Consider the following 21,927-nt stretch of genomic DNA (forward strand, 5'->3'; position numbering starts at 1 on the left):
TTAAAAAATTAGCGTAGTGTATTCTGGATCACTGGATAACCACCTTGTAATAACACTATGCCAGGCAATTTCATTATCCTCCTTTGTATCTGTACTAAATATTAATTTATCAACAAAGAAAGATCAAATGACAACATGCCATGATACTGAATAAAGGTTTAACTAGTGTTTACGTATGTTTTTCAGGCTACAGTTTTTGACATATTCCAGAAGTTTACTACATTTAGTTTTCTTCAAAAGACACTCATAAATTTCATGACGTTGATAATCACAATTAAAATGATTTAAGGATCTCAAACAGGTTAATTCAGTATTTGATTACCCATTTCACCTTTCCTAAGAAGGCCAAGCTCCTCATCTTAATAATTAACTTTAAATAAACTAATAAATAAACTTCCTTCAAAATAAACACATTAATTTTAAATCACGAAAACTATAAAAATCAAAATTTCAAAAAAATTCCCATCTCAAAGTACCTGTTAAGTGCAAGAATACAGGCAATGCCAAGCCAACTAAACTGTATGCCCTACTCTCAAGAAATGGAATCGTCTCGCCACACTATCTACAACAGAAGAGCCCCTCGGAGCCAAATCCAAGGGTAGGGAAGTCAAAGCCGTAATTCTCACTTTTTAGTACTGAAATACATCATCAGTAGCACTGGCTACGGAGAGCAGGCAAAGGAAGAGCAGGAAGAGACCACGCCCATAGGAAAGATTTCCTCAAATGGAAGGAAGGATTTGTGCAATTGGGAACAACATCTGCCCCCACCACAGCGATATATCCCCATCTCCCACCTACACTCCTTTTGGAACAAATGTGCTAGGTATGTGTGTATTTATAATCCAATAAAAAACAAACATGTTCTCTCAGAGAACTTTGAAAAATAAAGTTTGTTAGGTTCAAGTGATAATTTCGCACTGTGTTAAAGAGCGAAATTATCACTTAAGGTTTTATTCTTTTCATTGAGTGCAAATAATGTGGGAGCCACTGTCTTAGGCCTTGAGGATTGCTATGACAGTCATTAACTTCTCCCTTTTCACTTGTTACAAGGAACAAGGGAATCATTACTCAAACGATTCTTCAGCATCCATTATGTGCTTGGCACTGCGCTCAGTTCTGAGGATGCGAGTATGACTAAGATATGAACTAAACCAAACAGCATTATTTCCAAATGAGCTAAACCAAACAGCATATTTCCAATTGTTAAAATCACCCACAGGCTAATGTGAAAAGTGAAGTATGAGATATTAAAGTAACAGAAAGCATTTACCAGGAATTGAACTGGCATCCTCCCAACAACTCTTTTCCACCAATATAAACCTGTAAGTTCCCAGCCTAAACTATCTTAAGAAAATCCAACAGTCCTCAAATCCAATAACTTTTCATAATGGTTTATCTATTTATAAAATAGATAATCGATTTGTCCGTTCTTTCATGTTTTATGACTTCTTTTGTCTTCTCTTTTTTTTCCACTTAATGACGTCATCCTCTTTCACCTGCATTTTACTCACAATTAGAATACACTTTACAGGTTCCCCTAGGCCCTGGATACAGATGCCCAAAGACACAGAGAGCTCTTTCCACCATCTTTCCATGCCACCGTAATGGTGTGCATAAATGTCCTGTCTGCTGCTTTCAAGAGCATCGACAATGCCGAAAAGAGAGGCAAACACCTGGTTCTTACTAGACCTTGTTCCAAAGTCATTGTCTGGTGTCTTCATCAACTGTGACGACAAAGTATGGGTACATGGGCGAATTTGAAATCACTGATGATCACAGAGCTGGAAAAATTGTTGTGAACCTCACAGTGTGACCAAGTTGTTGTGAACAAGTGTGATCAGCCCCAGATTTGACGTTCAACTCAAAGATCTAGAAAAATCTAGAAAAATCACAGAATAATCTGCTCCCATACCACCAGTTTGGTTTCATTGTACTGATTTAGCTCACATCATGGACCAAGAAGAAGCAACACAAAAACACACAGGAGAGAAAATCCTGGGGTTCTTCATCTAGCGATGTAATACATATTTACAAATAACATGCTTCAATGGACAAATGAATAAAGTAAAATAAAATTTTTTTTTTTTGAAACAGAGTCTCGCTCGGTCGCCCAGGCTGGAGGGCAATAGCCGGATCTCAGCTCACTGCAAGCTCCGCCTCCCGGGTTTACGCCATTCTCCTGCCTCAGCCTCCCGAGTAGCTGGGACTACAGGCGCCCGCCACCTCGCCCGGCTAGTTTTTTGTATTTTTTTAGTAGAGACGGGGTTTCACCATGTTAGCCAGGATGGTCTCGATTTCCTGACCTCGTGATCTGCCTGTCTCGGCCTCCCAAAGTGCTGGGACAATAAAAATTTTTTTAATTATAAAAAAAGACACAGGTTTATGGTACTGCTGCAGAGTAAAAAAACTTCAACTTTAAATGACAGGAAAAATATAATACATTGTCTAAATATTTAAATATTTCTATAACAAAGTGGAGGAATTATTTTCAAAGCATAAACAAAGGTATCAATCAGCGGAGAAATTCAGTTATATAGCTGGAATACTGCCTGCCACACCTAATGATGAAAGAGTGCACACTGATATTTTTCAGTGCACACTGACATTTTTACGTGTATTTATAATAGTACATACTTCTATGAACACAGATGTACATGCGAATCACTTTAGATTAAATCCTACAATTATTTTCTCAGTTTTAACCTAAAAACATATTTCAGTTAAATTTAGAGTGATAAACGACTTGCCATTTCAACTCTGAAAAACATAACCTGCTGATTTTATTATCAGAGCCAGAAGGGCCCTTGAACTCTATCAATAAACTTTTAGAAAGTCAATTTACTGCAAAACTATTTTCATACACTCATCTCTCTCTCTAAAATGTTCCCTTAGGCTTCAATTTTCTCCTTTGTGAGCACTAACCCAAAGGCAAGTAACTCTGGAAATGACTTTAGATTTGCTCCTGCTGTTTTATGAAAGGACTTAGTCTCAAAAGTTCCAGAGAAAGGGGCACACCCACTCACTTTGTGACTACAGACATGAATGAAGCTCAGCAGAAGGTAGGCGCTATTGTAGAATATCGCATTAAATAGTATGGACCTCAGTTTCCATTTCACAACAGAGAAAAAGACCTCTTCTCACCACATATCAGAGATTAAGCTGAGAAGGGATTAATTAATACCTTCAAAGGGTTTTTAATCTCTCAGAGAAAGCATTTTTTGAAAACAAAAAATAAAATAAAAATTAGACTGTTCTTTTGGAAATATTGATAGTTATTTTTCATTTTAAATACATGATTACAATTTTTTAAATCCATTCAGAATCATTCATAACTGAGATCAAAAGACAGCTGATATACAGTAAATCCCTGCCAGTATAAAACAGTCCACCCAAAATTACCAATTATATATTGTGACCGAATGCATTTTGCCATTTAATAGCAACATGGTAGAGGACAAGAAAAGTATACAACAAATTAAACCAAAAACAAGCAACAACAACCACTGCCACTAACCTCAAGAACTTCCTGGCCATGAACCAACCATCCAACTAGTAAAGATCTGCTTCTAAATGTTAGATTTCAAAATTTCACGACATGGAAACAGTTTTTTAAGAGGGGTTAGAAGTGCTGACAGCTTATTAAACATCTACTTTTTAATTATAACATATTTCTGTTCCTTCATTTAGCAATAAATGGGTTCAACTACGTACAAAATTTACAACTGCGACTCATTTGGTTGATTTTGTGAAACTAAAAAATGACAGGGATGAGTTGAACTTTAAGTTGTAAATCGAATTAACTGACATATTCAATTCTTAACCAGAACAGCTGGCACAGTACCTGTCAAAGAGCAAGTGCTCATAAAATTTTGTTAAATCAAACTGAGCTGAGAAATATCTGTCAAAGATAATGTGCCCTTAGTAAGAAGATTTAACTAAATAATGAAACAGGAATGGCTGGCATAGTAATTCTCAATAGTTCTAAGATCTGGTGGAACACTCAGAAAGAATAATGAATGATTTAGAGGGTATAAAAGTAAAAATGAGCCATCGTTTCAAATGACAGACCAAGGGTGAAGACATGGTAACAGAAAATAAACTGAAGCTAAAAATTTAAAATCTAAGCAAAGAGGGGAAAAAAAAAAAAACAAACACTGAAAGATAAAAGGAAAACCAACATATGTGAACAGAAAAAAAAAATCTTTAGAGGACAAAATAGGGAACAAATACAATGGAGTCAAGAACGTTCTTTACATGCCCAGAGACAAATATGGACACCAAATTTTCTCTTCCATGAGCTAGAGGATGTCCAGGATGGCTGAGGAAGCAAGGTTAAACCAAGTATTAATCCAAGAGATCATGGAATAAATAAAAGAATTACTTTTAAACAACTTTTTAATTTTATCTGATTATAAAGGTGTAAATTCTTTCTAGAAAATATTAAAAAAAAATAATCCATTCACATCATTTTGGTATATTGCCTTCCAAAACATCTTATAGAAAGGAGCATCAAGGCCAAGCACAGTGGTACGCCTGTTACTTAAGAGGCTGAGGTTCAAGGATTGCTTGAAAAACAATTTAAAAATGAGTCTCTGTCTCTCCATCCACCCCCAACATCGTACACCACAAAAATGGCACACATGCTCCTTTTTCAACATTCTTTGATCATCCTGCATAGTTTTGAATTCTAGTTTTTCCCTTCAAGCATATAGCCTAAGCATTTTCCCATTTCATTTTTAAAAATCTTCAAAAGGATCATCAGTAATTGTATTATTTTTTAAAAACATGCTCATGATGTACACAGGAAATAAAAGAATTTCTACTTCCCTATTCCCCACCTCACATTTCCATTTCTCACAAGTAATTCCTTTTGTCAGTGTTTTGACATTATCTGTCTGGACATTTTCTATATACATACAAATATTTATACCAACATATAAAGTATACATATTTAAGTTTCTATCCTTTCAATCTTTCACAAATAGGTTCATACTATCTATGCTATTTTTCAATTTGCTTTTGGGACCCAAAAATGCACCTTAGAAACCTTTCCATATCAGCACATAGAGACTATCATCATTCAAGTTCTATAATTACATGGTATCAATATACCATACTCCTCTTGATGAACATTTAAACTGCATATTTTTGTTGTTCTTACCAACAATGTCACAATGAATATCTTGTTACATATATTTTTATGAAATGGTACTGTTTTTGTAGGATGTAGATCTAGAAACAAAATTCCCTGGACAAAGAATATGCAAATTTATTTTCCAAAAAGGCATACTGGTTATTCCACCATCAAGAGAAAGGTATGCATTTCCGCCATCTTTGCCATTATAACATGCTATCAATGTCTTTGAACAAAAAATTGCATTTAATTTTTCAAGTGTATTTCTCTGACTACTCATGATATTGAACAATCTTATGTTTATTAGCCATTTGTATTTTTAATCTATGAACAGTCTATATCCCTTTTTACTAAGCTTACAAATATCTGCATGCTTTAGATATTAAAGCGTTATATGACATACATATATTTTCTCAGAGTGTAGTTTATCCTCTGACTCCGTTAAGTTTTGGGTTTTTAAATGGCTAAACCATTTAATATATTTCTTTATGTCTTCTGATATGCTTGGAAAAGGCTCCTCCACACATATCCTTCTATAAGTTTTTCTAATGCTAATACAGTGTTATGTGATTTTTACATCTGGCTGAATTATTTGTACATAAGAGGTAGGCATCTAAATTTATTTTCTTCAAATCAACAGTCAATTGTCTGAACACTATATATTAAATAGCCTTCATTACCCCCAGCTGACTTGAACTATTGTTCAAAAATACCAAAGTCCATAGATCCTGGGGTCTATTTCTCAACTCTACTTTGTCTCACCCATCTGATTTTCTATTTGCATGTCTGTACTGTTTGCTTTTTTAAAAAAATTTTGTTTTTACATGTCTGTACTGTTTTGACTAAAACAGTTTTACAATATGCTTTGATATCACATAAGAAATGCCCCCCTCATAACCTCCCTTCACAATTCTTTTAAACAATTCTTACGCATGTATTCATCCATGTGAACTGTAGATTTCATTTGACAGTTTCAAAATTTTCAACTGGAATTTAACTGGAACTGACATCTTCATGAGCTAAGAACAAGGACAGTCTCACCATTTATTTGTTTCATTTCCTCCAAATAAAATATTTATTATTTTTTGTATGTGAGCATGTACCTTTCTTTCATTTGTCAATTTTACTGCCTATTTTCTACTTCGAAAATGTCTAGTAGTCTTTTTACGTAAGTGCCTTCATGTGATTTCCTTTGTTTTCTCCCGCAGTAGAAATTTGTTGGGTGTTTGTTTTGGGTACCAAATAGCTGAACAGTCCATCCCCACTGACTGCATCAAAGCAAAAAGAAGGCCCCACTTCCTACTATGGAAGCTGAAGGAGGCCAGGCATTACCAGGCTCAGCAAACTGGATGCTTGAATCCAGAACTTTGAATCTTGAAGAGATAAAGGAAAGATGCAGGGACATTTAGAGATCATTTACAGAAGAGTTTAAAATCCAGCTATTGTGGGCAGGGTGCCAGCAAAAATAGCAACCCAAACAGACCCTTCCTGTGGCTTGTCTAAGACTGTGTGTGCTCAGCTGCTTAATCTCCGTTGGTTCCTACTGGGTTTTAGAGCCTGATTATACAGACTTCCCATAGATTCTGTGAACAACCTGATAACTTTCCAATAAATTCTTTTCCTATGTTAGTTACCCAGACTGATTTCCTCTATTTGCAGTCAAGAATCTTGGCATATAATGAAACCATTTAACCATTTTTTGTTTTTCTCTCATCAACAGAGGACCTTGAAGGACACAATGTTATTCTAGGACCTTCTGCACATCATTTCACTTAAAGTTACAGCTTCATTTCACTTAAAGTCAGTTTCCAAGTACCTATTGAGAGCATTAAGTGAGAATTTACTGTGCAGGCAGATTCAGGGTTCAGTACTATCTGTAGTTTCAGGTACCTACTGTGGGTCTTGGAACATATCCCCCGCTGACAAAGTAGGGCAGCAGTACAATATCCTTTGTAATACAGAACATTTTTACTTGTCTTCTCTATTCATTTTTAAATATAAAAATCTTTAAATATACATATCTAGATCAATAAAAACAAAATTAAACATTTTCTCTAACTATTAAAGTCCAAAACAAAACTTCACCCTCATCTTAAGCAAGAATTCAGCATTCTTTTCTCCTACCTATCCAAATTTCCTAGTCACTATTAACTGAGTAAAAAGGGATATAAATTCTGTTTACTATTAGAGAGTACTCCTTGACTACATAGACCTTTTTTTGTTTGTTTTTTGAGATAGAGTCTTGTTCTGTCACCCAGGCTGGAATATAGTGGCGTAATCTCGGCTCAATGCAACCTCCACTTCCTGGGTTCAAGTGATTCTCCTGCCTCAGCCTCCTGAGTAGCTGGGACGACAGACACGTACCACCATGCCTGGCTAACTTATATTTTTAGTATAGATGGGGTTTTACCATGTTGACCAGGCTGGTCTCAAACTCCTGACCTCAAGTGATCCTCCCGCCTCGGACTCCCAAAGTTTATTACAGGCATGAGCCATCACGCCTGGCCAACATTTTTTTCAACAATGGTTTTTAGCTGATATTCTCAATCTTGCAAAAATATATTTTTCAGTTAATTACAAATATACATGTACATATTTAACGGTATGTGGCCCTCAAAGTTGTTTCAAACTACTTACAACTTTATTGTTCTCTGGTTGTAATTTTGACGTATGTCTTACAGTTTACCTCTGAGAATTTTGCTCAGAAAAAGAATATTAATGATTTTTTTATTATAAATTCATATCTGAGAATGTCTCTCTATCACCTACACATATCAATGTCCCCTTGGCTGGGCAGAGAAGTCTTTGATCCCAACTCTTCTCCATTCAGCTTTATAGACTTTGTTCTATTGTCTTCTGGCATTAGTATTCAGCAAATCCTGGTGAGCCTGATTTTTGCTCCTTTCTGTGTAACTGAACTGGTTTTAAGTGTATAAAAAGAATACCAAATAATAGTGGTCTGAGTAAAACAAAACTTCCTCTCATATTAAAGAAGTACCCCATCCAGGGCTAGAAAAGAGGTTCAAGGTGATCATGGAGTTTCGGATGTGGCTTCTATCCTCAAAGTCACCTTGTGTCTAGGATGGCTTGATGGCACCAATCTATGTCCCAGATAGAAAGTAAAGAAAGGCAAATGAGGGGTAAAAGAGTGAGCATACCAGTTTAATTGGTATCTTTGAAAAATTAATGACCTCCCCATTCAACAACTTGCAAACTGAAGTCCCACTAATCGCCCTCTAGCTATATGGTAGGATGGAAAATGCAGCCTTTTAGCTGGGCCTATAGCCACCAGGAATGAAATAAAGATTGTCATTAAAAATGAAGGGAAGGATGGATATTGGGTGGGCAAATAATTTTCTCTATCACTTCAGATCACATAATATTTCTTCCTGGTGCTTATAAAATTTGTTTTTGAAAATCATAAAAATTTCCAGATTATATCAAAGAGTAACTTTTTTTATTAAGTTTTTTATTAATTTTACCTTAAATTCTTTCAACTTGCAGACTTGTTTTTCTGTTTAAGTGGGTTTCTTTATTTATACTCTAATTATTGCTTCTGATCCCCCGAGTTCACTCCTACTGCCATAATAAAGTAACACAGACTGGATAGCTTAGACAACAGAAATTTACTTTCTCACAGTTCTGCAGGCTGGAAGTCTGTGATCAAGGTGCGGGCGTGGTTGGTTTCTTCTGAGACCTCTCTCCTTTGCTTGTAGGTAACCATCTTCTCCCTGTGTCTTCACATGGTCTTCCCTCCAAGTGTGTCAAATTTCCTTTTTATAAGGACATCAGTCCAACTGGATTACGGCCCACACTAATGACCTCATTTCAACTTAAGTTACTTCCTAAAAGACCCTATTTCCAAATACAGTCATATTCTGAGGTACTGGGGGATTAGGATTTCAATATATGAATTTTAGGGGGAATATAATTCAGCCCCAAACACTATCATTTTAGTGTGATCCTCTGGAAACCCTAAAATCACTGGATTGGCCACTGTTCATCTTCCATATTTATCATCTTCCTTTTGGCATCTTGTCTTTTTCCTCTTCATCATGAGAAAAGTTTTCCCTTCACATCAGTGATTCAGATCTTCTCTCTAAAGTTTTAAAGACTTAAATTTCCTACTTCATTTTGGTTTCCTTACATGTTTTTCATGTTTTAGTTAGCTCTGTTAGCATCTCTCCTTACTCTGTTCTTGTAACTCCTGGTTACTGTTTTCATATAAGCTATGCGCCTGCTGCATACAACCACAAAATCTCAATAATGTTCAACAATAAGCATATATTTTGGTGGTTGGTTGATGCAGGCTAGGCAGGTCTGCTGATCTTCAATCAGTTCCATGTGTCTCTCGCCCTTCTCCTGGGACCAACAGCAAGACAATGGCAGAAGCATGAGAGGCCACACTCAACAGCATAAGCACGTTTGAAGCCCCTGCTTGTGTCATGTACCCTAATGATGGCAAAAGCCAAAGCCCCAAAACCAAAGGGTAGGAAATACTCCTCTCCCACTAAAGTAAAGGGGAAAGGAGTGATTATTCTGAATAGTCTACTACATCCTGTTTCCTGTATTTTTTGAGAAACTTTGAGCTTAAGTCTCTTAAATGTTTCTTGCTTGCTTTACATAAATTTTTGAGACGGAGTCTCACTGTGTTCCCAGGCTGAGTGTGGTGGTGATCTCGCTCACTGCAAGTTCACTCCCGGGTTCACGCCATTCTCCCACCTCAGCCTCCCAAGTAGCTGGGACTACAGGCGCCCGCCACCGTGCCCGGCTAATTTTTTGTATTTTTAGTAGAGACGGGGTTTCACCATGTTAGCCAGGATAGTCTCGATCTCCTGACCTCGTGATCCACCCGCCTCGGCCTCCCAAAGTGCTGGGATTACAGGCTTGAGCCACCGCGCCCGGCCTACATAAATTTTTTTTAAATAAATGTTCTTCCTTTGAGACCTCAAAATAATGCTCATTTTCCCTTATAATATAGAATATTTTCACAGGACTCAAAGTGATTCTATTACTTAACCTTGTATGGGAAGAAATCTCTTCAGATCTGCTATTTATCACCAGGCATTGTAGAAAGAATTCCTTAGCACTTACCCCACCCACCACTTGACTCTCTGCCGAGGTACTGACAGATACCGTACTCAGAGCTAGCCTTGAAGTTATGTCTCAGGTACATATCAAATCTGTGTGCCTGGCAGAAGTTTTTCTAGTGCCCATCTGCTGAAAAGAGGTAGAAACTTCTCTTTCTCTGTCAGGGTCTCTGATTAAACTGAAGCATCACACGCAAATTTGGCATTTTTTGTTCAAACAGGGTAAGAAAGACTTCATTCCCAGCGTGCACTGATTCCAGTACTCTTCTTGTCTATATCTGAATGAAAAAGCGTCGACATGTATATTTCAGTAGACAGTGCTAAAATGCCCTCTGAAAAGATCTATTCTAAAGAAATGTTGGAAGGACCTGTACTATGCACAGCTATCTAACATGTTAAAAACTCCAATGCTCTATCATCTTAAGATTTAGTCTTATTTCCTACCAGGCCTCTACCAACCTAATGAATTTCTTGACACTACCCAGGCCATTAAATATAGGGCTATGCTACAGCCAACCAAGGAATAAAAGTGTTCTCTCTGAACCTTTCCTTAACTATTCCAGAAAAAGGACAACCTAAAGCTGAACATAACCCTAAGTAACAAAGAATCTTATTCAATCAATACGTCTATATTTCTTTTTGTCATTTTTTTTTAAGATACAGGGTCTCTGTCTCTGTCACCCAGGCTAGAGTACAGTGGAGAAATCATAGCTCACTGCAGCTCAAACTCCTGGGCTCAAGCTATCCTCTCATCTCAGCCTCTGGAGTAGCTGGGATTACAGGTGCACACCACTATACCCAGCTAATTTTGACCTTTTTTTTTTGTAGAGACAGGGTCTTGCTCTGTTGTCCAGGCTGGTCTTGAACTCCTGGGCACAAGCAATCCTTCCACCTCGTCCTTTCAAAGTGCTGGGATTACAAGCGTAAGCCACTGCACCCAGCCAATATATCCACATTTCTTAATTAGGCTGACTTCACAGTCCAATTTAAGAATTTTTCAACTTCCTTCTGAGATGTACCAATGTCTCTGATCCAGAATATGAGACCCACAGTAAATTATTCTTATATATCCTCACAGAAAAGGACCATAATGAATGTAGAATGAATGAATGAACAAACTTCAAATGTCAGCCTCTCAGAACAGGGAGTATTTGCTATTATAAAACCATCCTGAAGTTTCAGAGACAGTACACTAAAGGAAAAATAAACTACAACAACATTCTGGAAAACAAAAAATATTCCTTGTAATCCTGCACTGCCACAAGACACTTATAGCAAAGAGCCTCTTTAACCTCATTTTCCCCTTTTCCTTGTTACGCTGCACAACTCGGCTAGTCGATTTGATGTACAGGTGCCGGTGTAGTTCATCTATGAGAACCAAATGGAGGTTCATCTTCTTGCTGTGAAGCTCTAGTCGAAGGTCACTCAGTCCTTCCACCTGGAGCAGGGGGCCCTCCAAAGACTCAACTGCTGACACCTGAAAAGAGAAAAAAAAAGAAAGACGATTAAGTACAACTTAATAACCTGGCAATATTATAAATAAGAAAGACGTCTTAAAAAGATACTAACAAAAGGGAGCTTACGAGAACTTTATCAGCATATCTAAGACTTTGCAGAGTATAATGTGGCTAGGGGAGAGTTTTTCTCACCTTAGATAATGATAAAACAGTCTTGACAAAGATAAACATGAAAGCATACACAGCACCACAGCAAACTATTTATGCCCACACACGCCCATCAATGGACACATGTAAAGAGACCTCCCTATTTAAATGATACTATCATTCACATTCTCACAGGAATCCCATGTACTAATGGTTTAATCAACTTTTACTCAAAGTTAGCTTTTTTAAACTAAGGCTTTAAAAAAAGCACACTATATAAATGTTTTAAAAAGAACTTGTTCTCACAGCAATCATGACTCTTTATGCTTACCAAGAGTCGGGCTCTCTCTCACTCTTTTTCAAATACACATCACACAGAGGTAAATACATTTTTTTACATGAATGCTACAAGTGGACAATAGTAGTCATCACTTCTCCTTGTCCTGAGTCAGTTTAATAGAAGAAATGGGAAATGAACGGTGACTGGAAGACATAACATAAAGAGGAAGATACTCGTGGTGCAAAGTGGTTTGGGAGATTTTCAAGGCAAAAGGACTGGATAAATCAAACTGGTATAGGAATGCCTACAATAAATGGAGAAAATGAAGGCTTCAGGGAACCTGGAACAACCAACTCACTTTGAAACGCAAAGTGACATCTGCAAAGGGAGAAAAAAAAAAAATAGACAGCATGCATGATATGATCCCATTTATTCATGTACACAAAATTATGTTTGTTTTTATGTATAAAGATCTTGTATCTTTTCAAAGAAAAAAACTTAAAGAGCATACTCTAGGTGCTATTCTTTGAAAGAAAATAGAAATGACAGGATGAGCTTAGAGGGAAAGAACACAAGTGAGCTCCCTCAGGGATGAAATGCTATGTGTGTTATTCCCTGTGTAGGTTATACTAAATATCTGTAACAAGTACAGATAAAGGAAATAACTAATGATACTTCAGGGTAAAGCCCTTAAACATAATTCTGGATGCAAATATGCTCCTAAAGAATGAACCGTTTACACTAAAACAATAGGTAATTAAAGCCATGAAACACATTGGTGATCAAAAATGTTGATCACACATCTACAGCAGTTTAAGGAGTCATTTAGGAGTTTGTGGACAGTGAAGAAAGAAATCTTTGTAGCTGCCCAATATAAACCAGCCTGAAATGGTAAAGAAAATGTGATGGCTTACCCACAACCACATCACTTGTTTTGTGATGTGCTATAATCAAATGTCAGTAGCAAATAAGTTTCCTTAAGTTAACCAAGAGAGAATCAAGGAATGTAAGAGTGACAAGCCCTGGGCCAGCTCTGCCCTCTGAAGCCTGCCAGTTCATTTTCACGCTGACTTGCAACTGCCCCTGCTATGAGAGCCCCTGGGCCCAGAGCAAGCTGCCAGCAAATTCCAAATGGAAAGGCAGCCTCACAAAATGACCAGAGTGTCCCCAAGGAGGAAAAAACAACAACAAATTCATTTACACTTATGCCCTAAAATGGATTTTAACTCGGGTCTCTAGCAGAGAAAAGAGGATGCATTAACCTCCAGTGACACTGAGATCCAGAAAATGAAAAATAATTTGGTAAACCACTGGCCCATCATGTAGCCTTATCCCTTAAGGTAATTAAATCCAGCTGAGATATTTAAGCTTAAAAACCACCCACTGCACATCCACACTTGATTTGTTTGTAGGAATTTACATGAAGATTTTTAACCCAAACAGTACATGTTCCAAATACATAATTTTATGACAAGTGTCAACTTTCAAAGCCACCTAATTAAATTAAAAGTAAAAATTCAGGTAAAACACTTAGCGCAGTGCCTGGTACCTCCTCAATGCTTACTGAAATTATTTTTAAGAGTACCTATTTATTCCATGAGTAAAGAAACCTCAGAGGGTATTCCCAACATGTTTTAGTGAAGCAATTTCAGTAAGTGTTCCTTCCTTCTTTGAGCCATTGTAACCATTTAAATGACAAACTTTGAATATATTTCCTTGACCCAAAATACAAGTAAAATTAACATACATGTTATCAAAGGTAGTCTCAGAACTTCAAAAATTTGAAAACCTTACCACAAAAGAGAAAAGAGAATAGTCTCTTATTTCTATAAGAAAACACTGTTTTATTTTCTGGCCTTCACTTATTAATAGTCTATTTATAAAGCTATAATTATGGAAGCTGGACAAGGCCACTGTCTTCCCTTACTCTAACCATACTAAGTGGTACTCAAACCAATTTAAAGAAAATAGTTGTCAATGCAACATTTGCTCTCTAGAATATATACTTAAAAACCTAACATTTACCTTTTTTTGTTTTTATGAGATGGAGTCGCCCTGTCGCCGATGCTGGAGTGCAATGGCGCGATCTCGGCTCACTGCAACCTCCGCCTCCTGGGTTCAAGCAATTCTCCTGCCTCAGCCTCCCAAGTAGCTGGGATTACAGAAGCCTGACACCATGCCCAACTAATTTTTTGTATCCTTAGTAGAGACAGAGTTTCACCATGTTGAACAGGCTGGTCTCAAACTCCTGACCTCATGATCCACCCACCTCAGCCTCCCAAAGTGCTGGGATTACAGGCGTGAGCCACTGCGTCCAGCCCTAACATTTATCTTATCTGGTTTTAACGAGTTTGAAACATAAAGTTCACCCACAAAGGAACAGTTGGCGAGGTAGCAGTCAACCCAACAGACTACCACCTCTGACCGTCAATTCTGTTGTACTGGGGAGGTGCAGTTTCCAGGTATTTACTAAGACTTGAGATTTACTAGAAATAATCATCTGTATTTACGAATGTGCATAATTAATAATAAAAAGATTGTTTTAATATATGGGAAGTGGTCATTGTATAAATTACTGCACTTTTCCAAATGTAATGACTGCAGAGTACCTTTTAAATAACACACTGATGAAAGATTAACAGAAATTTAAGAGATGCAGTTGGATTAAGGTAGACAGCAATAAAATAATTTCACAGGGCAGTTACTATAAGAAATTATTTAAAAAGGGGGGACGGTTCCAAGATGGCTGAATAGGAACAGCCCCAGGTTACAACTCCCAGCATGAGTGACACAGAAGACGGGGGATTTCTGCATTTCCAACTGAGGTGCCGGGTACATTTCACTAGGGCGTGTCAGACGATGGATGCAGGACAGTGGGTGCAGCCTACGGAGCAAGAGCTAAAGCAGGGCAAGGCATCACCTCACCTAGGAAGTGCACGGGATAAGGGAATTCCGTTTCCTAGCCAGGGGAAACCATGACACACAGCACCTGGAAAATCGGGTCACCTCCACCCTAATACCGCATTTTTCCAAGGGTCTTAGCAAACGGCACACCAGGAGATTATATCCGGGGCCTGGCTCGGAGGGTCTCAAGCCCACGGGGCCTCCCTCATTGCTAGCATAGCAGTCTGAGATCTAACTGCAAGGCGGCAGCTAAGCTGGGGGAGGGGCGCCCGCCATTGCAGAGGCTTGAGTAGGTAAACAAAGCAGCCAGGAAGCTCAAACTGGGTGGAGTCCACCTCAGCTCATGGAGGCCTGCCTGCCTCTGTAGACTCCACCTCTGGGGACAAAGCACAGCCGAACAAAAGGCAGCAGAAACCTCTGCAGATTTTAGTGTCCCTGACAGCTTTTAAGACAGTAGTGGCTCTCCCAGTACGGAGTTTGAGATATGAGAACCGACAGACTCAAATGGGTCCCTGACCCCCCAGTAGCCAAACCAGGAGGCACCTCCCAGTAGGGGCAGACTGACACTTCACATGGCCGGGTACTCCTCTGAGACAAAGCTTCCAGAGGAACGATCAGGCAGCAACATTTGCTGTTCAGCAGTATTCGCTCTTCTGCAGCCTCTGCTGCTGATACCCAGGCAAACAGGGTCTGGAGTGGACCTCCAGCAAACTCCAACAGACCTGCAGCTGAAGGTCCTGACTGTTAGAAGGAAAACTAACAAACAGAAAGGACATTTCACACCAAAACCCCATCCATACGTCACCATCACCAAAGACCAAAGGTAGATAAAACCACAAAGATGGGGAAAAAAACAGAGCAGAAAAGCTGAAAATTCTAAAATCCAGAGCGCCTCTCCCCCTCCAAAGGAAAGCAGCTCCTCGCCAGCAAGGGAACAAAGCTGGATGGAGCATGACTTTGATGAGTTGAGAGAAGAAGTCTTCAGACTATCAAACTTCTCCAAGCTAAAGGAAGAAGTTCAAACCCATCGCAAAGAAGCTAAAAACCTTGAAAAAAGATTAGACAAATGGCTAACTAGAATAACCAGTGCAGAGAACTCCTTAAATACCTGACAGAACTGAAAACCATGGCACAAGAACTATGTGACAAATGCACAAGCTTCGGTAACCAATTCGATCAACTGGAAGAAAGGGTATCAGTGATTGAAGATCTAATGAATGAAATGAAGCAAGAAGAGAAGCTTAGAGAAAAAAGAGTAAAAAGAAACAAACAAAGACTCCAAGAAATATGGGACTATGTGAAAAGACCAAATCTAAATCTGATTGGTGTACCTAAAAGTGAAGGGGAGAATGGAACTAAGTTGGAAAACACTCTGCAGGATATTATCCAGGAGAACTTCCCCAACCTAGCAAGGCAGGCCAACATTCAAATTCAGGAAATACAGAGAGCACCACAAAGATATTCCTCGAGAAGAAAAACTCGAAGACACATAATTGTCAGATTCACCAAAGTTGACATGAAGGAAAAAATGTTAAGGGCAGCCAGAGAGAAAGGTTGGGTAACCCACAAAGGGAAGCCCATCAGACTAACAGCACATCTCTGGGAAGAAACTCTACAAGCCAGAAGAGACTAGGGGCCAATATTCAACATTCTTAAAGAAAATAATTTACAAACCAGAATTTCATATCCAGCCAAACTATGTTTCATAAGTGAAGGAGAAATAAAATCCTTTACAGACAAGCAAATGCTGAGAGATTTTGTCACCACCAGGACTGCCCTACAAGAGCTCCTGAAGGAAGCACTAAACATGGAAAGGAACAACCAGTACCAGACACTGCAAAAATATGCCAAAATGTAAAGACCATTGATGCTAGGAAGAAATTGCATCAACTAATGAGCAAAATAACCAGCTAACATCATAATGACAGGATCAAGTTCACACATAACAATGTTAACCATAAATGTAAATGGGTTAAATGCTCCAATTAAAAGACACAGACCGGCAAATTGGATAAAGAATCAAGACCCATCATTGCGCTGTATTCAGGAGACTCATCTCACATGCAGAGACACACGTAGGCTCAAAACAAAGGGATAGAGGAAGATCTACCAAGCAAATGGAAAACAAAAAAAAGGCAGGGGTTGCAATCCTAGTCTCTGACAAAACAAACTTTAAACCAACAAAGATCAAGAGACAAGGAAGGCCATTAGATAATCGTAAAGGGATCAATTCAACAAGAAGCGCTAACTATCCTAAATATATAGGCACCCAATACAGGAGCACCCAGATTCATAAAGCAAGTCCTTGGAGACCTACATAGAGACTTAGACTACCACACAATAATAACGGGAGACTTTAACACCCCACTGTCAACAGTAGACAGATCAAGGAGACAGAAAGTTAACAAGGATATCCAGGAATTAAACTCAGTTCTGCACCAAGGGACCTCATAGACATCTAAAGAACTCTCCATGCCAAATCAACAGAATATACATTCTTCTCAGCACCACATTGCACTTATTCCAAAATTGACCACATAGTTGGAAGTAAAGCACTCCTCAGCAAAAGTAAAAGAACAGAAATTATAACAAACTGTCTCTCAGACCACAGCACAGTCAAACTAGAACTCAGGATTAAGAAACTCACTCAAAACCGCTCAACTACATGGAGACTGAATAACCTGCTCCTGAATGACTACTGGGTACATAACAAAATGTAGGCAGAAATAAAGATGTTCCTTGAAACCAATGAAAACAAAGATACAACATACCAGAATCTCTAGGACACGACACATTTAAAGTAGTGTGTAGTGGGAAATTTATAGCACTAAACGCCCACAAGAGAAAGCAGGAAAGATCTAAAATTGACACCATAACATCACAATTAAAAGAACTAGAGAAGCAAGAGAAACACATTCAAAAGCTAGCAGAAGGCAAGAAATAACAGATCAGAGCAGAAATGAAGGAGATAGAGACACAAAAAACCCTTCAAATAATCAATGAATCCAGGAGCTGGTTTTTTGAAAAGATCAACAAAATTGATACACCACTAGCAAGACTAATAAAGAAAAAAAGGGAGAAGAATCAAATAGACGCAATAAAAAATGAAAAAGGGGACCCCACAGAAATACAAACTACCATCAGAGAATACTATAAACACCTCTACGCAAATAAACTAGAAAACCTAGAAGAAATGGATAAATTCCTGGACACTTAACACTCTCCCAAGACTAAACCAGGAAGAAGTTGAATCCCTAAATAGACCAATAATAGGCTCTGAAACTGAGGCAATAATTAGTAGCTTACCAACCAAAAGAAGTTCAGGACCAGATGGATTCACAGTCGAATTCTACCAGAGGTACAAAGAGGAGCTGGTATCATTCCTTCTGAAACTACTCCAATCAATAGAAAAAGAGGGAATCCTCCCTAACTCATTTTATGAGGCCAGCATCATCCTGATACCAAAGCCTGACAGAGACACAACAAAAAAAGAGAATTTTAGACCAACATCCCTGATGAACATTGATGCAACAATCCTCAATAATACACTGGCAAACCGAATCCAGCAGCATATCAAAAAGCTTATCCAACACGATCAAGTGGGCTTCATCCCTGGGATGCAACGCTGGTTCAACATATGCAAATCAATAAACGTAATCCAGCATATAAATGGAACCAAAGACAAAAACCACATGATTATCTCAATAGATGCAGAAAAGGCCTTTGACAAAATTCAACAGCCCTTCATGCTAAAAACTCTCAATAAATTAGGTATTGATGGGACGTATCTCAAAATAATAAGAGCTATTTATGAAAAATCCACAGCCAATATCCTACTGAATGGGCAAAAACTGGAAGCATTCCCTTTGAAAACTGGCACAAGACAGGGATGCCCTCTCTCACCACTCCTATTCAACATAGTGTTGGAAGTTCTGGCCAGGGCAATCAGGCAGGAGAAAGAAATAAAGGTATTCAATTAGGAAAAGAGGAAGTCAAATTGTCCCTGTGTGCAGATGACAGGACTGTATATCTAGAAAACCCCATCGTCTCAGCCCAAAATCCCCGTAAGCTGATAAGCAACTTCAGCAAAGTCTCAGGATACAAAATTAATGTGCAAAAGTCACAAGCATTCTTATACACCAGTAACAGACAAACAGAGAGCCAAGTCATGAGTGAACTTCCATTCACAATTGCTTCAAAGAGAATAAAATACGTAGGAATCCAACTTACAAGGAATGTGAAGGACCTCTTCAAGGAGAACTACAAACCACTGCTCAATGAAATAAAAGAGGACACAAACAAATGGAAGAACATTCCATGCCCATGGATAGGAAGAATCAGTATCGTGAAAATGGCCATACTGCCCAAGGTAATTTATAGATTCAATGCCATCCCTATCAAGCTATCAATGACTTTCTTCACAGAACTGGAAAAAACTACTTTAAAGTTCATATGGAACCAAAACAGAGCCCACATTGCCAAGTCAATCCTAAGCCAAAACAACAAAGCTGGAGGCATCACACTACCTAACTTCAAATTATACAAGGCTACAGTAACCAAAACAGCACAGTACAGGTAACAAAACAGAGATATAGACCAATGGAACAGAACAGAGCCCTCAGAAATACCACCACACACCTACAACCATCTGATCTTTGAAAAACCTGACAAAAACAAGAAATGGGGAAAGGATTCCCTATTTAATAAACGGTGCTGGAAAAACTGGCTAGTCATATGTAGAAAGCTGAAACTGGATCCCTTCCTTACACCTTATATGAAAATTAATTCAAGATGGATTAGAGACTTAAATGTTAGACCTAAAACCATAAAAACCCTAGAAGAAAACACCTAGGCAATACCATTCAGGACATAGGCATGGGCAAGGACTTCATGTCCAAAACACCAAAAGCAATGGCAACAAAAGCCAAAATTGACAAATGGGATCTAATTAAACTAAAGAGCTTCTGCACAGCAAAAGAAACTACCATCACAGTGAACAGGTAACCTACAGAATGGGAAAAAATTTTTGCAATCTACTCATCTGACTAAGGGCTACTATCCAGAACCTACAAAGAACTCAAACAAATTTACAAGAAAAAAAACAAACAATCCCATCCAAAAGTGGGCAAAGGATATGAACAGACACTTCTCAAAAGAAGACATTTATGCAGCCAACAGACACATGAAAAAATGCTCATCACTCACCATCAGAGAAATGCAAATCAAAACCACAATGAGATATCATCTCACACCAGTTAGAATGGTGATCATTAAAAAGTCAGGAAACAACAGATGCTGGAGAGGATGTGGAGAAACAGGAACACTTCTACACCGTTGGTGGGACTGTAAACTAGTTCAACCGTTGTGGAAGACAGTGTGGCAATTCCTCCAGGATCTAGAACTAGAAATACCATTTGACCCAGCCATCCCATTACTGAGAATATACCCAAAGGATTATATAAATCATGCTGCTGACACATGCACATGTATGTTTATTGCAGCACTATTCACAATAGCAAAGACTTGGAACCAACCCAAATGTCCATCAGTGACAGACTGGATTAAGAAAATGTGGCACATATACACCATGGAATACTATGCAGTCATAAAAAAGGATGAGTTCGTGTCCTTTGTAGGGACATGGATGCAGCTGGAAGCAAACTATCTCAAGAACAGAAAACCAAACACCGCATGTTCTCACTCATAGGTGGGAATAGAACAATGAGATCACTTGGACACAGGAAGGGGAACATCACACACTGGGGCCTATTGTGGGGAGGGGGGAGGAGGGAGGGATAGCATTAGGAGATATACCTAATGTAAATGACGAGTTAATGGGTGCAGCACACCAACATGGCACATGTATACATATGTAACAAACCTGCACGTTGTGCACATGTACCCTAGAACTTAAAGTATAATAAAAAATAAATAAATCAAAAAATTATGAGAAAAATAGTAAAAAAAAAAGAAATTATAAAAAAAAACAGGCTTATAAGTGTGACACACAACACTGAATAATGTCACAAATATATATTAAAATTACAAGATAAAACATAGCAGATGAAAGACCAAACAGACAACATCCACAGTACAGTGATTTGGTAAATGCTGTCTATTCCTCCATTCACAAATCGAACACCATGCATTCATGTGCCAAATGATCTGTAATATGACGTCCTAGAATTATCAAGTATATCTCACAGTGTCTTAAAGTTAGATTACTATATAATAATGATTCACCTAAATGTATTTAATTATTCATATATATAGATAGATATAGGTATTTTTACATGCATTTTGGAGGAAAAAAGATATCACTACCAGTGAATTTTTTCACAGAACACCTATTACCATCTAATAGAATATTAATGTTCTAGTCAACACAGTTGGAAACTGCTCAGATAGATAATAGATATCTGTTTTAGAGCTGAAAACAAATATTTCCTTTAGGATTATGAAGATAAGCAAACATTTTCCAAATGTTTTATCACGTGATATTGAACAGGAAAGCATGTTTTGCTATTAGAAACCTATCCATGTAAGAAAACAAAAATTCTAAAAATGTTTCTATAACTAAAAGAATAGGTCAAATACACAGTTAAAATGTATATAATCAAGAATTCAAAAAAATTTCCCTGAGTTGAGATATAAGTCTACAACAAAAGAAAATATTTGCCATTAGGAACCACCATACCCTTAAATTTTCTTTCCCAATGTCTATTTCTCAACTTCATTTTAGTGTAAAACATAGGAAATAATTATTTCATAGTTAAATGCTTGTCTTTAGCCAATCTTAATCATGCTTATCAGGTAAAAAGATCTAGTTTTTTGTTCTGACATGAACCACTGTAAATATTTGGGAGGAACACTAAACTTGGCCATTCTCAGCAGCTGCTTTGTTGAAGAACTGTT

At 38.0% G+C, this 21,927-nt stretch overlaps 1 protein-coding gene across 10 annotated transcripts in view; it reads right to left on the minus strand.

Moving 5' to 3' along the window:
- The window catches only part of EXOC4 (exocyst complex component 4), an 818,008-nt gene that overhangs the window by 746,508 nt on the left and 49,573 nt on the right, over positions 1-21,927 (minus strand). For all 10 annotated transcript variants that reach the window (XM_017957173.2, XM_021935349.2, XM_017957174.2 and 7 more), the window contains one exon: positions 11,517-11,701. In XM_017957173.2, the coding sequence (XP_017812662.2) occupies positions 11,517-11,701 (185 nt within the window). The remainder of the gene's footprint in view (positions 1-11,516; positions 11,702-21,927) is intronic.

This window comes from Papio anubis, chromosome 4, assembly GCF_008728515.1.
Source record: "Papio anubis isolate 15944 chromosome 4, Panubis1.0, whole genome shotgun sequence".
NCBI lineage: Eukaryota > Metazoa > Chordata > Mammalia > Primates > Cercopithecidae > Papio > Papio anubis.